Here is a 16,627-nt window from a genome sequence, read left to right on the forward strand (position 1 = left end):
CATTAGACCCCTCTGCGTTATCTCACTGGTCACAAAGATTGGAATAACAAAACCCCAAGACCCAAGACAGGGAAAGAAGGACACCACAGAGCAAAGGGTGCCAAGACCAGGCTGTGCGGGCCTGCTGGAGCCCCTCTGAACCCACAGCTGCCGGGACCTGACCCGGCCCCCACACCCGCCATGGGAGGCTACACCCCACCCACCTGCCATCCTGGACCCAACCCGGGCTGCTCAGTTCTCCGTATCTCACACCCTGTGGCTCCAGTTGGGATGTGGCCCCCCAGCGTAACCCCAGTGCAATGCTGCTGAGAGGGCTTGGGTCCGAGGAGGCCGGCGTTTTGGGTGGGTCCGCACGGTCACCATGGAGGAGGGCTAGTTACTGCAGGCGAGGGTGCCTGACACAGGCATCCATCCTGGCACTCTCACACATGCCTGTTCCCCTCACGCTTCGTCTCCCATGGATTCCAGGGCATGAAGGCCCCTGCCACGGTGGGATCCCTGATTGGGACTCCTCAGCCTCCCGAGCTGTAAGAAATAGATCTCCATTCTTTATCAATTACGCAGGCCCGGGCATTCTGCTATAATAGCGCAAAGCAGACCAGGGCACTGTGTCATGATCCTCGTCATCACCCCGACTCAAGCACTTCAGCAGAGCCCAGGGACCCACAGTCAGAGGGGTAAACCACTCCGGGCCCCTCTTTCTGGATCTTCAAAGAGTAGCTTGTTCCACTGATGAACTGCTCCAGTGATGGAGAGCATTTTTTTTTATATTCCATCAAAATCAACCTCCCTGAAACCTCTTCTACTCACTGGTTCTAGCCCTGTAGTTTCAAACTATCTTAAAGACAAGAGAGGCAGGGGGAGAAAGAGAGAGAAGAGAGAAATAGACAGGTTAACCTTTGATTAAATAAAGGAGCTGCCATATCTCAACTTTTCTGATTAAATGAACAAATAATGACATAACTATGGCTCTGTGTCTCTAATGAAACAAAGCAATGGACAAGAAATTAAAAGTAGAACACTTGAACATAAAGATTGTAATGGAGTGGGGGTGATAATATCTTTAGGCAAATCTTTCTTTCATTTACCCCTAATGTTCAGACTCTGCTGACACCATGACTTCTTCTGTCCCCCCACTGGATGTAGCACTGGGCTTCATGGTCAGGTGGTTCCGATCCACACAGGGGAGGGGACACTGAGAACTAGGCTGACAGAGGGACAAGGTGGGTCCATCAGTCAAAGTGCTCTTTCAATTTATGTCCCCAAATATGGAAGCTGACTCTTGCTTCAAGCTTCTGGTTCATGTTCTGTGACACTAAGTTATATTTTAGGCCATTTAAGCTAAATCTGATGCAAGACATACATGGATGCCTGAACTCTAGGAGTGAGCAGAGGGAGGCAGTTTTTGGAAACCCTAAGTCCGGCCCTCAGAGTCCTGCGCTCAGCAATTCTGCATCTCTGCACGATGCCTCCTCCCCACCTACTCACCCCTGCAAGTGAAGCGAAAAGGTAAAAGTCTCACCAGCCCATCTTTGGAGAATTTCTAGAGCCCCACTTGCCCTTGGGGACCCACCACCCACACCTGCTCACAGGGTTCTTCTAATTAAGGTCTCTCGCAGCACCCCACGCAGTCCCCTGGGGTATTTTTCGAGAAGTGAAACCTCCTGGCAGGGCAAAAAGTTTTTTGTGTCTCCTTTGGCTTCTGTCAAACCGAAGTAACTGGAGCAGAGCACAAGGCAGCAGAAGCTACCAACTTCCTGTCACCTGCTGTCCATCTGAGACCCAGGCCCAGGCTGCCCCGCTCCCCGTCCAGGACTGGAGAACCAGACACAGAGAACTGAGCTCAGCAGCGAACGCCCTAACCAGCCCTTGTGCCTCACAGCCTCAGAGACTCAGGTAAGGAATCTGCGGGCTGTGTTCCCACGGCTGAAGGAGGTGGTGGGCTGGGGGGAGTAGCTGCAGGGACTGAGAGTGCTTTGGTCTGGGGCTCGCCTGTCAGGGCTTCCAGCGGCGTCACAGTCTGAGCTGGGCCGTTTCAAGGCTCGCTACCCACCCACTGCCTTAACCACTTGTCCTCTCAAGTCATACCCTGGACAGCACCTGCGAGCCACTCTAAGGTAGTGGAGTCCAGCGGTGCGCAGATTAAAGCGCACTTTTCAACCGGCGGGGTTCCAGCTGGAGCTCCCCCACGGACGAGCCACACAACAGCTTTGGTCCTCACCCATTAAACAGGGCAGTGGGAAACCCCTCATGAGGATGAGACAAGCTAAACTCCAGAGGCCGTAAGACTGCCTGACACCAAATGAGAACTCAATCGTGGCCATAGGAAAACAACTCCAATCCCTCTCCTGTAAATGCTAGAAATGCACCTAGGTGATGTTGAGCCTCACAGGCTAACACTTTCTAGAGGGGATTGGTGGACATCAGACTGACCACAGAATCCTGCTTCAGACCCGTCACCTAAGAAGCCAGTGGCGGAGAGAGAGTGGGCACCTGGGATAGGAGGACACTGTGAGGACAGCAGCAGGGTGAGTCTTCCCTGTGTCACCATAGCTTCCTGAAACCAGAGAGAGGTAGAGAGACAGGCAGAGGCAGAGAGAGACTGCTTCTCTGATTCCCTTAAAATGACTCGATCTCAGCACCGCCGGTCAGGTGAGATGAAACTGCTACCTTCGGAGTTGGCACCCTGTGCTGCATGTTTACAAACCTGCCCAGAGGAAGGCTCTGAGTTCGATGTTCCGCGCAGCACTCACTGAGCTCATGGTAGCAGGAAGCAGGCTCCCTGTGGAACCTGTAGGACACACAGTTCCCTTCGGGACTGTCCATCCGTCAGAGAAAGTCCTTGGTGAAAAGCAACAGATGGGAGCATGGCGGGGCTGAAAGAGGAGCCCCTGCCATGGGGCGAGGAAGGCAAACAGCAGCCCGGGGCACGTGACAGGGAGCAGACAGTAAGTGAAGAGCCCGAGTGAAGGAGCAGGCTCGGAGAGAAGGCGGAAGACACGGCCACCGGTGGCTTGTGGGGGATGTGAGCTTTGGGAGTGCCCTGGGTTGGGGTGTCCTCAGGAGGGAGGACAAGGCCGAGCTTCCCCGGCAGCAGTCACAGGTTAGCAGGAGAGTTCCAGCACAGGGCAGGAAGGACTTGGGATTTAGGGAGCTTGGTCTAGCAGCCTGCGCAGAATGGATAAGAAAGTGATTGAAGGCAAAATAAAAAGCTATTTGCACTAGTCCAGGAAAGGAAACAAGAATAGAACTTCTGAGCTGACCCTGGGTATAGAAGAAAGACCCGTGTACAAGATGTGTGGCAGAGCTAGGGATCACGTGACCTGGATTGACTGACCGTGGAGACGGGGTTGGAGGGAAATCTGGCTCCCACTTCTTCAGCCCGGGAAATACAGCAATCTGAGGCCCAGGGCCTAAGAAGCCCACTGCATTTGCCCCGGTCTTTGAGCAGAGCTTTTATGGCCGAATGACGCTGGCAGAACATAGTTGCAGAGCCCTGAGGAATGGGTGGGTGGTGAGGAAGTGGGGCAGCGGTGGGATGCAGGTCTTAGAAGAAGCTGGGGTAAAGGAAGGGAAGCTGGGCCACTGAGAGGTTGAAGCAAGGGGCTTCGGGGCCGGGGGACACCCTGGCATATTTCAGCCATAAAAAGGGTCCAGTATAACAATTACTCTTTGAGCCTTTCGTACCTTATCACGTGCAAACTATCTCGCACTCTAAAAAGAATAGTTTGAAATGGGCACAGTAGCTATTTTCCTAAATTTATAGAGAAGAGACATAGAAAGCAGCAGAACTGAACTAACTGCTGTGGAAGGCCACAGAGTAAGGGACCACAAATGCCGGGAAGACCTGGTCTCCTGGAAAGGCGAGTGAGTCTCAGTAGATAGAGGGAGCTGAAGAGCACAGGATAACGGAAGTCAGGCTGTTAGTCCTCAGAGACCAGTGCACAGGAGGCCAAATGGATACAAATGCAGAGCTGTTTGGAGGGCCAGAGAGGAAGTTGAGGTAGCAAAAGTCAGACGGCCCTGAACCCCTCCGTACAGGGCGGGGCTAGTGTGCCTAAACATCACTATCAAACCAAAACCCATAAAGGCTGTCAGATCTTCCGTGGATGGGCTCAGAGACAGTGGTACCTTCACACAGCAAAAAGGATTTGCAGAAGTTGCTGCAATAAAACAGGGAGGTGTGTGAGCACACGAGTCCTGATGTTAGTGTCCATGCTGATTTTATCATCAGTGGAAATTCGAGCCTACTGTTATCATAGTTCGACAAATGTAGTCAGCAACCCCTACTAATCTGCCACTAGTCTTTGAGCATAATTATGAGTTGGGTTATATTTAAGTTGTTGTGTACATGTATTTTTTAAAGACAAGCCAAAGCTGAGGGAATCTACAGCATCCTTGGGAGTGTATGAGCTAGTTCTAGTCTTACGTCTTTCCATGCAATGAAGTTCTTTCTTTGTATAGTGCCTACATTAAGAGGTTCCTCTCACCAATAATAAAAACACCACCTTCATCAGGCAGCTGATGGATAAGAAAAAAATTAAAGCAATGGGAATCCAATCATCTCCTTCAGTCCAAATGATTGGTGACCTCTGCTTTTTAATTCACCTCTACCAAAGTTGCCCCGGAGAGGGCTGCGGTGCTGTCGTGCTCCTCCTGTACTTGCTAAAAGATGGACTTCGCTGAACCTCCATTGCCGATGACTGGCATCCGTCTGCACACTCCTCAGTGGCTCGCATGAATGTACTCCTGGGTGGGTCCCCATGGCACATGGCAGCTAGGGAAGGCCGCAGCCGGTGAGAACCACCCGGTCAATCCTCTTCCTTCCCTCCAGCCCATGCCTGTTTTCAGCTGCTTTTGAATCACCCATGGTGCCCTGTCTGAGGGAGGGGGGAGTGCACAGGCAAAGGCCACTCTCCTGTCTGCAGCCTGGCTCCATGGATGCCTCCTTTGATACCTCTGAGGCCTCCTCACAAATCTTTAATATCTGTGTCACTGCGAACAAGCTGCCTAAATTTCTACCCTCATTTGCTCTTCTCTAAAACAGAGCCAATGCTTCATTCCTTGCCTACTCTATGTGGGTCAAAGGAGATGTCTCACACGAAATCTCTTTGGAACCATAAAGCAGGAACAAATGTGAGAGGCTGAAGCAGGTCTCACGCAGACCTGCAGCTATACAGCTCCGTGTGATGTTAGTAAATAAAAATCCTGGATAAGCGATCTTGGCCTCGAAGGCTCTTTACATGAGTTACATTCAATAGAGACAAGCCCAAAAATGGGATCCCTAAAAGAGGTTTCCAGAGGCCAGGAAACACCCAACAGAATCCCTGCAAGTGGGTGACATGAATGAACAAATGAATGAATGAACCCTACAAGTGACATGAATGAATGAATGGGAACCAAAAGAAAGTACAGAGTGAAGAGGCTGAAAAAAGTCTTAAATGTTAGAATGGGAAAGTTCTTCAACACCCTCCTCCTCAGAAACAAGCAGCCCATGAAGAGTAACAGTAAGGATTTGCTACACTCTTTCAGTCATGTTAGCATCTCTGTAAGAGGCATATTGTTCTCATCTCACAGACAGATAAAACAGTAATATCCAGAAAGTTAAGAACAGCCACAGCAATAAAAACAGCTACTCTTGCCAGGGATTTAGCTCAGTGTCGGTGTGCTGGCCTTGCAAGCACAATGTCCTGGGTTCGATACCTGGTACCAAAAAAAAAAAAAACCAGCTACTATTTATTCAGACATGGGTGCTTTACATACATTTATTATTCCTTCAATAATACTTATGAAGAAGTTACTAAGTCCAAGCATTATTTTAAATACTAAATGAGAGAACAAAAATCTCTCATTTGTTGGAATTTACATTCTGTGGGAAGAGCTACAACCAACAAAGACATAAGGTGATTGTCCAAAGGGCTTGGTGGCACGGAGCAAAGGAAACAGGATGCTGTGGGGAGAGAGCCAGTAAGAGGCTGTGCTGTGGAGTGAGGGCTCAGGAAGGCTTCCCTGAAAGGCTGACACTCAGCTACAGTAGGATCAAGAGCCTTCCACGACCCAGCAGTGCATTTCAGTCATATAGCAACCTAGGAGACAGCGTCAGTATTAGTGCATTGTGCAGTTGACGGACCTAAGGGTCGGAGAACTGAAAGCACTCGCCAACATCTCAGAGCAAATCGAAGGATTTCTGTTTAGACTCTGGCAATCCAACTTACATGCACTTGAGCCTTCTGGAGGTGATTTGCTCCAAGTGGCAGAGTTAGAGGGACAGAGGTGAGCACATTCCTCACCATGGCCTCACACCATGCCACAGGCCCTTCACAATGGACCTGAGAACAAATCAACAGGAAATACATTTTCCATCATTAAATATCAGTCAGCACCGGGGATGGAGACGAGACATGTGGATGGGCTCTGTGGTGGGGCACTCACCTGGCAGCACAAGGCCCTGGGCTCAATCCATAGCACTGGAAAAGAAGGCAGAAGAAGGAAGAGAAGAACATTAAAGAAGAATACCTGTGGATGCACGCAATGCGTGGCATCGTATTCAAAGGCAAACTCTGCCCTCGCTTCACTGCCAAGAATGCTGACAGAGTCCTGGCCCGGTCCGGGCCCCAGACAGCCCCTCCATATCCCTCCTCAGCCCTGGGCAGGAGGCCACCAGGAGGAAGCTGTGTATGCTCAGTGACACCGCTGGAGCGTTTGTGGAGAGACGCACACAAAGTCACTAGCATCTCGTCCTTGCTCTCCTCATTTTTCGTTTCAGTTTAGGAGCTCTGAGGACAAAATGGCAGCACCTGGGAATTCGGTGAGTGGAACTTTCCCAGCAGGGCCTCTGAAGGGCCCTATGTCTGTGCAACCTGCTCAAAGAGAAAACCTCCAGAGAGTGCTGCCGGCAGTGGGCCCCACGCAGGGCTTCTTCATGAGGGAGTCCAAGGCTCTGGGGGTAAGTGAGAGACACCCCACCCCAGTCCAAGCCCTGGAGGTACCCCAGCCCTGCTGCCTCTGTGGGCCACGGACAGAGCTCAACTCAGCCTGAAGCTGTGAGGCCCGCCCTGGTGTCTCTTCATGGCTGACACCGGGGCCAAAGCATGGATGCGCTGGAGACATTGTCACCCGGGTCACTTCAGAGTGGTCCCAGGTCTCCATTTGGTCTGGAGGAGTGTATGTTAGGGACTTCCACCCCCGTCCCTTACTAGGACCCCAGCATAACACTGCTCCTTGGAAATGACCCATGGGTGGGAAACGATTGACCTGAAAAAGAAAAAAGCAAAATCCTTGGCACCTCTCCCACCTCTGCTGGGCATTTTGCGTGGGCCAAGTCAGGAGCCAGGGCTTCCGACCCAAGCTTTCCCTCCCAGCAGCAATGATTCATCTCCTGATCAGTGCTCTCTTCTCCCCAGGCCATCCAGATCATGAATGGGCTCTTCCACCTTGCCCTGGGGGGTCTGCTGATGATCCCCACCGGTGTCCACGCACCCATCTGCCTGGCTGTGTGGTACCCTCTCTGGGGAGGCGTTATGGTGAGTGAGAAAACAGTGACCACTGATGAGGCAGTCAAGAAAGCACGCTCAAAACATGCAGGCTCTTTTTGCGCTGAGCAAAGCAGGAGAACAGGAAGTAGATTATTGAGTTAAAGTAGTTAAGCGGGACGAGAGACAGACTACACTGAGCCAGCGGCCGGGCCTCGTGTGAATTCAGAGGTGCTCCGTGTGGGCCCGCGCAGAGCGGGAGCCATTCACAGCAGGGCCTCTGCACAGTGAGCTCCATGCCGAGGGAGGCACTAGGTATTTGGCACAGTGAGCTCCAAAGTACTTTTTCATGAGTTGAAAAGAGTCAAGCTGAAAATAGAACTTAACGCACCTGCTCCTTGGAGACAGGCTTCCAGGCCACTGTGAAAGGTGGGTGACCAGGGCCTGTCTCAAGCCGCGTCAGTAAGGGCTGGGGTGCTGCCGGCTGCTGTTCCCTCCTATCCGAGGCTGTGGACTAGAGGAGGCTGCTTGCCTGGGGTACTGATGGGAAAAGGTGAGCTCTGTCTCTCTGCTTTTACTGCATTCCACGAGTCCCTGGGTGTGGAATGCCATGGCTAAAATGCAGTTGCGCCTGAGTAAAGAAGAATGCAGTTGAGCCTGCTGAAAAGTGACAAAAATGGGTGCAGAGCTCAGCGTGTCTGAAGGGGCGGTGACTTCTCCATGACCAGCAAAAGTGACCTCCCTGTCCCCTTCCCTTTGTCCCTTTCTCTGCCCTCCCTCCCTACCCTCCCTGCCTCTCGTTTTTACAGTTTATTGCTTCTGGATCGTTCCTGGTAGCTGCAGAGAAAAGCCCCAGGACAAGTCTGGCAAGTAGCCTTATGTCCTTTCATCCCGCACGTCAGGGAAGGACCTTCTTCCTCAGCAGAAAGCTGACCCATACAGGGCTTGCAGGCAGGGCCTCTCTGCCCCAAAAGTCCAAGGCTCCTCGTGGCTCTGCCGTGCTCTAATTGATCACGAACTCAAAAGCAAGACGTGCACTCTGTGGTTCACACAAACACAACAGAAGCCAGAGCCTGGGGGGCCACTGCACAGTCCTGGCATGCGCAGCGCTGTTTGGAAATACTAGACCTTTCTGACGGCCGCCTTTCCTCTCCCAGGTCACCATTTAGGACACTGACCTGATCAGTGTTGTGACAGATTCAAGTTCTGCCCAAGTTAGAACCTTGAGTTACAACCCTGAGCAGGCCACCCTATCTCCATGCACCTCCCAGTCTCCGTCTGTGAGGTGGAGGTGCCAGCCCTGCTGTCAGGGATGACATCGGCGGAACAACACGGGACGTGTCCTAGCAGCTGGGTGTGGTCTGGTTCACGGGACCCTCAGGACACATAACGCCCGCCCGGGAGAGGCGGCCCCCAAGAGCTCCCTGTTCTAGACAGGTGAGAGGGGCTTACAGTAGTTTCCTCTCACACACAAGCTGAGTCAGTTCTGAGGTCAGGGAAGGACTGAGCGGACTGCCATGGTCCTGTCCGAGAGAGGTCTGGAAGGGAGACACTGTTGGTGAAGATCAAGTTATTCTAGTCTCCAAATACCACCAGCTCTTCGGCCAGGGGCGAATTAAGTGCTTCAGAAATATGCAACAGAGACCCTGTGCTTATGGGATGTGCCACACACATCTTCCTGTATCGAACGTGCGTCACTCCTGCAAGGCAGAACATTCGTTCTGCCGCTCTCTCATCTGTGCTACCCAGAGACCTCAGCCCAAGCTGGTTTGAAACCTGGTGACTGGGGCTGATTGCAACCTAGGTCAGCAGAGTAGGTGGCGCTGTCACTGCTGCTGCTTTTGTCTCTCTTCAGTGCCACAGTCCTGGGGCTTCCGCCTGTTCCCTCCCACCCAGGCCTGCACCACCGACCCACTACAGTGCGATGTAAGGCCTCCTCCTCCTCCTCCTCTCAGCCCTGCCTTCTTGTGCAGAGAGAATTATCGGGATGGCATCAGTCTTAATTTACTCAACACATATTTACAGGTTGCTTATCAGGATCATGGTGGGGAAAGACACAAGGAAACAAGCTCTAAGAATTAAGGACTATTCCTAGAGCTTGGGCTTGAGAGACTGGGTGGCTGGTGGTCACATAAAATGAAATAAGGAAGACAGAAAAGCAAACATGGGGAGCTAAAGATTTTATTTTATAGTGAGAAAGAGGCTCAAATGCACTGAAAGAAACTTCCATATCATTTAAGTGTGGCACCCTTGTGAGACAGGGGAATAGCATCCAGGATTCCTTCCCTGGTTTATATTCTCCAAATGGAAAGCCAACCTAATGAATAAACCTGTTCATCTCTGTTTCAGATCAGAGTGAAAGTAATACTGAACTCATTGACCCTCTTTGCTGCCATTACTGGAATAATTCTTTTGATCATGGACATACTTAATATCAAACTTTCCCATTTTTTAAAAATGGAGAGACTGATTCTTATTAAGACTCCCGTGCCATATATTAACATATACAACTGTGAACCAGCTGTTCCCTCAGAGAAGAACTCTCCATCCACACAGTACTGTTACAACATACAATCTGTGTTCCTGGTAAGTGTAAATGGGCTTCTCTCCAGGGAGGAAATGCTGCACGCATTCTTACCATGAGTATCAGCTCTAGACCCAACTCAAGTCTGCTCCCCATTGCCTGTGTGCCTTTGGAGCAAGAATTTTACCCATACGCTGCCTCAGTTTCTCCAACTGTAAAATGGAAATGTAACATTGTTTCGTTTGTAGGGTTGTTCTCAGGAATAATTGAGTTAACATGTACAAAGTACTTAGAAGAGTGATATTTAGAAAACAATGTTTACCTGCTTTACACTGTTATTATTAATACAATCAGTGCTACCAATATTCATCACTATTACATTAGAGGAATATGGAAGGAATTCCTAAGATACTATGAACATCTGTTCCTTCATGGAGTTTTTAATGTTGAGTTTGAAGGGAAAAATACACATTCCCCAACTGTGGAGAAGTTTCCTGGGTGTGGTACCACACCACATAAAACTGGATAGAATTTAACTCTTTTCTTTTTTAATGTATTTTTTTTTGGCCGGGTACCGGGGATCAAACTCAGGTCCTCGCGCTTGCGCAGCAGGCGGTGAAACCACTGAGCTAAATGGCCAGCCTGACTCTTAACTCAATATTTATTCTACACAGAGTTGATTCTCCGACTGAGTATTCCTGCTCTAGTTCCTTCAGCAACGTGATAGCCATCTGTTGTGTGCCTGAAGTTGTCTTAAGGTTCAGCTTACAAAGGCGACGTCCTCTAGACTAGCTGTCCCCACTTCGAGAGCTGATCTTTGAATCGCTTGGTTTTAGTCAACAGCCACACGGTGAGCGCCGTTACTACACTGTCACCCTCGCTCCTGTCTTCCAGGGCATTCTGTCGGTGATGCTGACCTTTGCCTTCTTCCAGAAACTTGTGGCAGCTGGCATCGTTGAGCACGAATGGAAAACACTGTGCTCCAGATCCAAAGCCGTAAGTAGACGCCACTCTGCCCATCACCGTGCACCACACCGCGTCCTTCATGGAGAACGGGCTCTCAGGAGACCTTGAAACTATGAGCGTCGCTAGGAACGATCTTCCACATTTCTAGAAAGCAGAAAATATCAATAGTGAAGACAGTGTCTTGAAATTGGAAATCAGCCTAGAGTTCGATGGAGAACATAGGTCTACCATAGGTGAATCTTCTCACCTGCCTTTCTCCTCAACTTCAGACGACTTCCGTCTCACTTTCATAGTTCTACACTTAGCGCATAAAAGCGGAGGCCTGAGGTCCGAGCCTGGGTGAAGTCACTGGTTCTTTGGCTTCATCTCTCGGTCTCCCGTCTTCTTCCCAAGCCTCCACCTAATTCCTCTCCCAAAACAATAGGTTCAAAGAGACTCCAAAGCTGGGAAATACAAATATCCTGATGATAGATCTGCTTGCTGCTTCAGAACTACTTAGATTTTAAATAGACAGATTTACAATTTATTTTGCAAATGCAGAACATAGGTAACAAAGAGAAAATTACTTCCCCAGGGCTAGGATCACAGCAGAGGAGCCAGAACTAGAATCCAGCTCCTCTGTTACTGTAGAGTTCCTCTCCCACGCTGTGTGCTCCTTCCAGGCAAAGCAGCAGGGCCTGCAGCCCTCCAGGGTTGACTCAGACTTGCATTTTGATAAGAAAGTGATTTGACAAAGAGCTGAGCACTTGAGTAATTAGTCCTGGTAACTGGAGGTAAATAATATAAGCTGCATAAAAACTAGGAGATACTTGATAAAGATGTGTAGAGATTACTGAGAAAGATGTCAAGATCAAAGCCAAGAAAAATGTGTTTGTGTTCCAGAACGTGGTTCTCTTGTCAGCTGAAGAGAAAAAAGAACAGACAATTGAAATAAAGGAAGAAATGGTTGAGCTAACAGAAGTATCTTCCCAATCAAAGAATGAAGAAGAGATAGAAATTATTCCAGTCCAAGAGGAGGAAGAAACTGAAGCAAATTTTCCAGAACCTCCACAAGACCAGATATCCTCCCCAGCAGAGAATGACAGCTCTCCTTAAATCATTTCCTCTGCTTTCTGTCTCCTCTTTCCAAGCATTAGTGTTTTTAGCTTCCAAAAAACAGCCAACCTGTTGAGGTCCGCTCTCTGCACATCTTTCCCATAATTTCATTTGCCGTTGGCATTGAATGAACATATCCTCTGGCTTCTTCTATGATTCAGAGAACGTAGCAAATGTAGCTGATTGTTTTGTGATGTTTCTTGTTCAGAGCATCTTTCTTACACTGGAAAGTGGCAAAATAAATACTGCAGAATATGATTTCCTACTAGATTTTTTATGCACAGGCTTTTTAGTACTAGTAGTAGTGGTGGTGGTATTGTTGTAATTTCTTCACCAGAAAATGGAAAACTCTGCACCTGATGGAGATGAATCCTCGGTGCCATCCCTAAACTGCCCTGAATTCCTTCCATATCTACATTTTTGGTGGAGTCCCTTCTGCCTACTTGCTTCAGTAATAATCAAAATGAGAGTCAGTAAGGAACCAGTTCCATGTATCTTCCCATGGGGCTGACAGTGTGGTGAATTCTTAGAGCCCCACAGCCCCTTCCAGAAGCTAAGTGGCCAAAACTCACCGCTCATCTGTACAAGTGCCCTAGCTTATGCACGCCTGGGATCTGTCTTCACTTTCCCCAACTCCTGGTTAGGCTCTTGGTTGCAGTATCTACCTGCTTCTAACATTTATGAGAAGAATGACCGAAGAAAATGTCATAATTGGTACCCAAATCTTAAGTAATAATCAGTCAACACTGTGTTTATAGATTGCTTTCCAGATGACCAAGTATTCTATTAGGTAGTTTCATTTGATCTTCTATGATCAAGAAAGAATCTCCATCCTTATTTTACAAGTAATTCAGTTAACCAAATAAAAGTAATCTGTCATGAGCCACGGCTAGTAATTATGAGAAGCTTGTTTCATACACAGATCTTTATATTCAAATCCTGGTGATGTTGGAAGTAACAGAATTATCTACCCAATGACTTCATAAACTGCTAGAGCCAAACCAGTAGGTTTTATCAAGAATCTACTCTGACCAACCTTAAACAGGTAGTAAGAGTCATAAAACACACAAAATCAGGTTTTACCTCTTGGGACTAAAAACACTTAGAAATTAAAAACACTCAGAAAACTAGTTATGTCATTAGTAATAATTAGCTAGTAGAATATGTACAGTGTCTACATAATATTCTCAGAAATAACTTCATGCTTGGAAAAAGCATAATCAAAATGCCAAATCTCAGGCAATAGTCTCCTACTTTTTCCTGCTTGTGTTCAAAGATACTAGTGTCATACCTTGAAAGAATGATGATGTAGGAAGACATCACTCTAATAGATCATTCATATGCCAACTATATCAACCACCCACTTCCAAACCTGGGTGATTTACACTCCCTGTGACATTGTCACTTTGCTAGGGGCTGACAGAGGGAGATATGCCCTGCAACTAGAAGAAAGGAGACATAGATCAATTCTCTTTGTTAAGCCTTCACAATTCACTCTAAATACATAAAATGTCGTGTTTTTGTCTACAGCTGATGATTCCAACATGGGTGTTTCCAGTTCTTCTTTACTCCTCTAATGTCCAACTACAGGAGGCTCCTCTAGTCTTGAGTTCATTTCCTGTACCGCAATCTAGGTTTGAACCATCTGATGTCAGGTCACCAATATTCGTGTGAATGTGTTCTTACACACGCACATCCCAAGGAAATGTTCACAGCATCGGGTGCTAGTGACACGCCACTAACTCTCAGCAGTCCAGTGTGACTGCGACATATGGCATGTGCTCTTGCCTTGACTAAAGAAAAGGAGAACCAAGCCAATGGCTGTTGCAAAATCAGAAAACCTTCAAAAATTCATGATTTAATTTCCAATTTTCTCTGTTGCTGCAATATATATGAGAATCCCTTTGCAACACCACTGGTTTCCTCAGGAATTTCATTTGATTCATTTTTCTGATCTCAATTATTTTTTTACCAATTCATAGAACTCCTTATGAGACATTTTTTAATGTCTACTGAAGAAGAATGAAAATTCATGCTATGACTTTCTCTCTATTATCCCTTTATCATTAAAGCATCAAATAACATTGACCAATAGCAAACATGCTTTGCCCTGAATACAAAATATGTTCCCTGGCTTTAAATTCGCTTTTTCCTGTTAATATTCATTTTTGTAAAAAGTTTTATAGCCATAAAGGGAAAAAAATTTTAAATCAATTGCAGCACTAATTATGAGATTGACATAACTTCTTTTGGTTTCCCTTCTTCACTTCTGATCCCCATTCATAGTAGGTTAGGTCATCTCATCTCATGCTTTCCAAGAGGTCAGTCCGTGGTCGGTTAGCTCCATTGCTTGGGGTCTGTAATGAAGTAGAAGAGCATGGTAGGGGGCACACAGTGGAGCAAACCTCAAATCATGGATCCTGGAAAGAAACAAAGGAGATGAAGGGGCGGGGGTCTGAATATCCCCATCAAGCGTAAAATTCCCAGATAACCTAACTTCCTGTCAGGGCTACCTCAGACAGGTTTCACCACTTACCAGCAGTGCCGGGATGAACCAAACCTTTAGCATAATGAGGCTTGGGGATATTTAGGAGCCAAACCATAACACAGAGTAAAGGAAATCGTTAGGGTTAGAAGGGTGTGCCTAAAGACAGGAAGACCCCCAGTCTCAAAAGTCTGCCTGCCTGATTTAAGGTGATAAAAACATATCCATCAGAGAAAACCAATTTGAATCCAAGAACATTCAATAGAAAAAGAAAAATCTCAACAAATAGTCATGGACAACTAATGGCCACATGCCAAAGAATGAAATTAGAAACATAACTCACACAATATCCAAAACCAAAGTCAAAATGGATCAGAGGCCTAAATGTAGGAATTAAAACTACAGTGGACCCTTGACTTAGAAACTCAAATTCGTCCCCCAGGGCTGGTTGTAATTCAAGTTTGTAAATTGCCTTCAAAGTCTCTCTTCTGTGTAATTTTAGGCCATACTTTCTTCCAGGCAGATCTCAGTGTCCTTAGAGAGACATTGGCCCAGGATTTCTCAGTGAACCCCACACAGGAGAAGATGTAGTCATGTTCCTTCCAGCACTCTTTAAGGGTTAAATCTGTATCTGAGACCATCTGGAAGCACAAGTGACCAGCATTTGGGTCATAACTCAAGACTTTGGTGGTAAGTTCAAACTAAAATTCCAGTTGTAACCCAAGTTGTTCACACATCAGGCTGGTCATTGTTAGACCCAGCAAGACAGAACCAACCAGAGACCTATATTAAATCCACACAGGAGTTTATTACCAGCCAGGACCCAAGCCGAGCATCGGACTCAAACCTTGACTAGAGGGAGACAAACATGTTTTATACACCTTTGAGGCCAGCAGTTTCTAGGCCCCCCTATGGGATAGAACTAGCAAACCAAGCAAAAGGTACAGAAGCAGAACGTCTTGCTGTTAGAACATTTGTAAAACAATAGTTGATTAATTGTTGTTTCTAAGAGACTTTCTAAGGGGAGGAGGTTTTTAAGCTTCTTCCTTCTAAGTTTATCTAAAGGGCAGGCAGGTGGGTTGTCCAGCAGCAATATGGAGTCTGTTTTGCTAACTAGGGTCCTTCAGTCATAACTCCAGGGTCCACTATATACAAAATGTAAGCTTTGTGACCTTGAGTTAGCCACAGTTTCTTAATTATGACACCAAAGTATAAGCAACAAAAAAGATATATTGGATATCATCAGAACTTAAAACCTTTGTGTTTGTGTTTCAAAGAACACTGTTTTAAAAAGCATAAATATAACCCACACAAGAGGAGAAATTTTGCAAATCATACATATAAAAAGGGCCTAGTCTCCAGAATATATAGAGGAAAGCTTACAACTGAACAATAAAAAGGCAAATAGCCTAATATTAAAATTGACACAGGGGGCCGAGGATTTAGCTCAGTGGCACCACGCCTGCCTCACAAGCACAAGGTCCTGAGTTTGATCTCTGGTACCAAAAAAAAATTGATAAAGGAATTAAATATAGATTTCTCCAAATAAGATATACAGATGCCCAATAAGCACATGAAAAAATGTTCACTGTCAGGCACGAGGGACATGCAAATCAAAACCTCAAAGAGATAGTACTTCATGCTCATGAGAATGTTGTCAGTTTAAGGAAAGTAACAAGTGTTGGTGAAGAGAAACTGAAATCTCAGATAATGCTAGTGGGAATGTAAACTGGTGTTACTGCTTTGAAAAACTGTTAGGCAAGTCCTTTAAAAAGCTGAATGTAAAGTTTACCATAAGACCCAGTAAGTTCACTACTATGTAGACAGATACTGAAGAGAACTCAAAACATATGATCACACAGAAACCTACATACAAATGTTCATAACCATAGTAATTAAAAAGGGAAAACAACTTAAATGTCTATCAAATGAAGAATGGGCAAAGAAAATATGATATATCTATATGAGACATTATTCAGCCAACAAAAAAGAATAAAGTACAGGAGTAAACCTTGTGCAAGAAGTCAGATGCAAATGGCCAAATAATGTTTGATTCCATTTATATGAAATGCCCAGAATAGGCAA

General features: G+C 46.9%; 1 protein-coding gene across 1 annotated transcript; it reads left to right on the forward strand.

The window, feature by feature from the left end:
* Window positions 1–1,702: 1,702 nt before the first annotated feature.
* Window positions 1,703–12,315, forward strand: Ms4a1 (membrane spanning 4-domains A1). The gene is made up of 7 exons (XM_004874259.4): window positions 1,703–1,896; window positions 6,767–6,946; window positions 7,404–7,523; window positions 8,282–8,338; window positions 9,822–10,058; window positions 10,891–10,992; window positions 11,845–12,315. Exons 2-7 carry the CDS (start codon window positions 6,788–6,790, stop codon window positions 12,055–12,057), a joined length of 888 nt encoding a protein of 295 aa, XP_004874316.1. The 5' UTR covers window positions 1,703–1,896; window positions 6,767–6,787; the 3' UTR covers window positions 12,058–12,315.
* Window positions 12,316–16,627: the final 4,312 nt, after the last annotated feature.

Source organism: Heterocephalus glaber, unplaced genomic scaffold, assembly GCF_053883595.1.
Source record: "Heterocephalus glaber isolate CG9 unplaced genomic scaffold, H.glaber_assembly_v1.0 deba00001806, whole genome shotgun sequence".
NCBI classification, from domain to species: Eukaryota; Metazoa; Chordata; class Mammalia; order Rodentia; family Bathyergidae; genus Heterocephalus; species Heterocephalus glaber.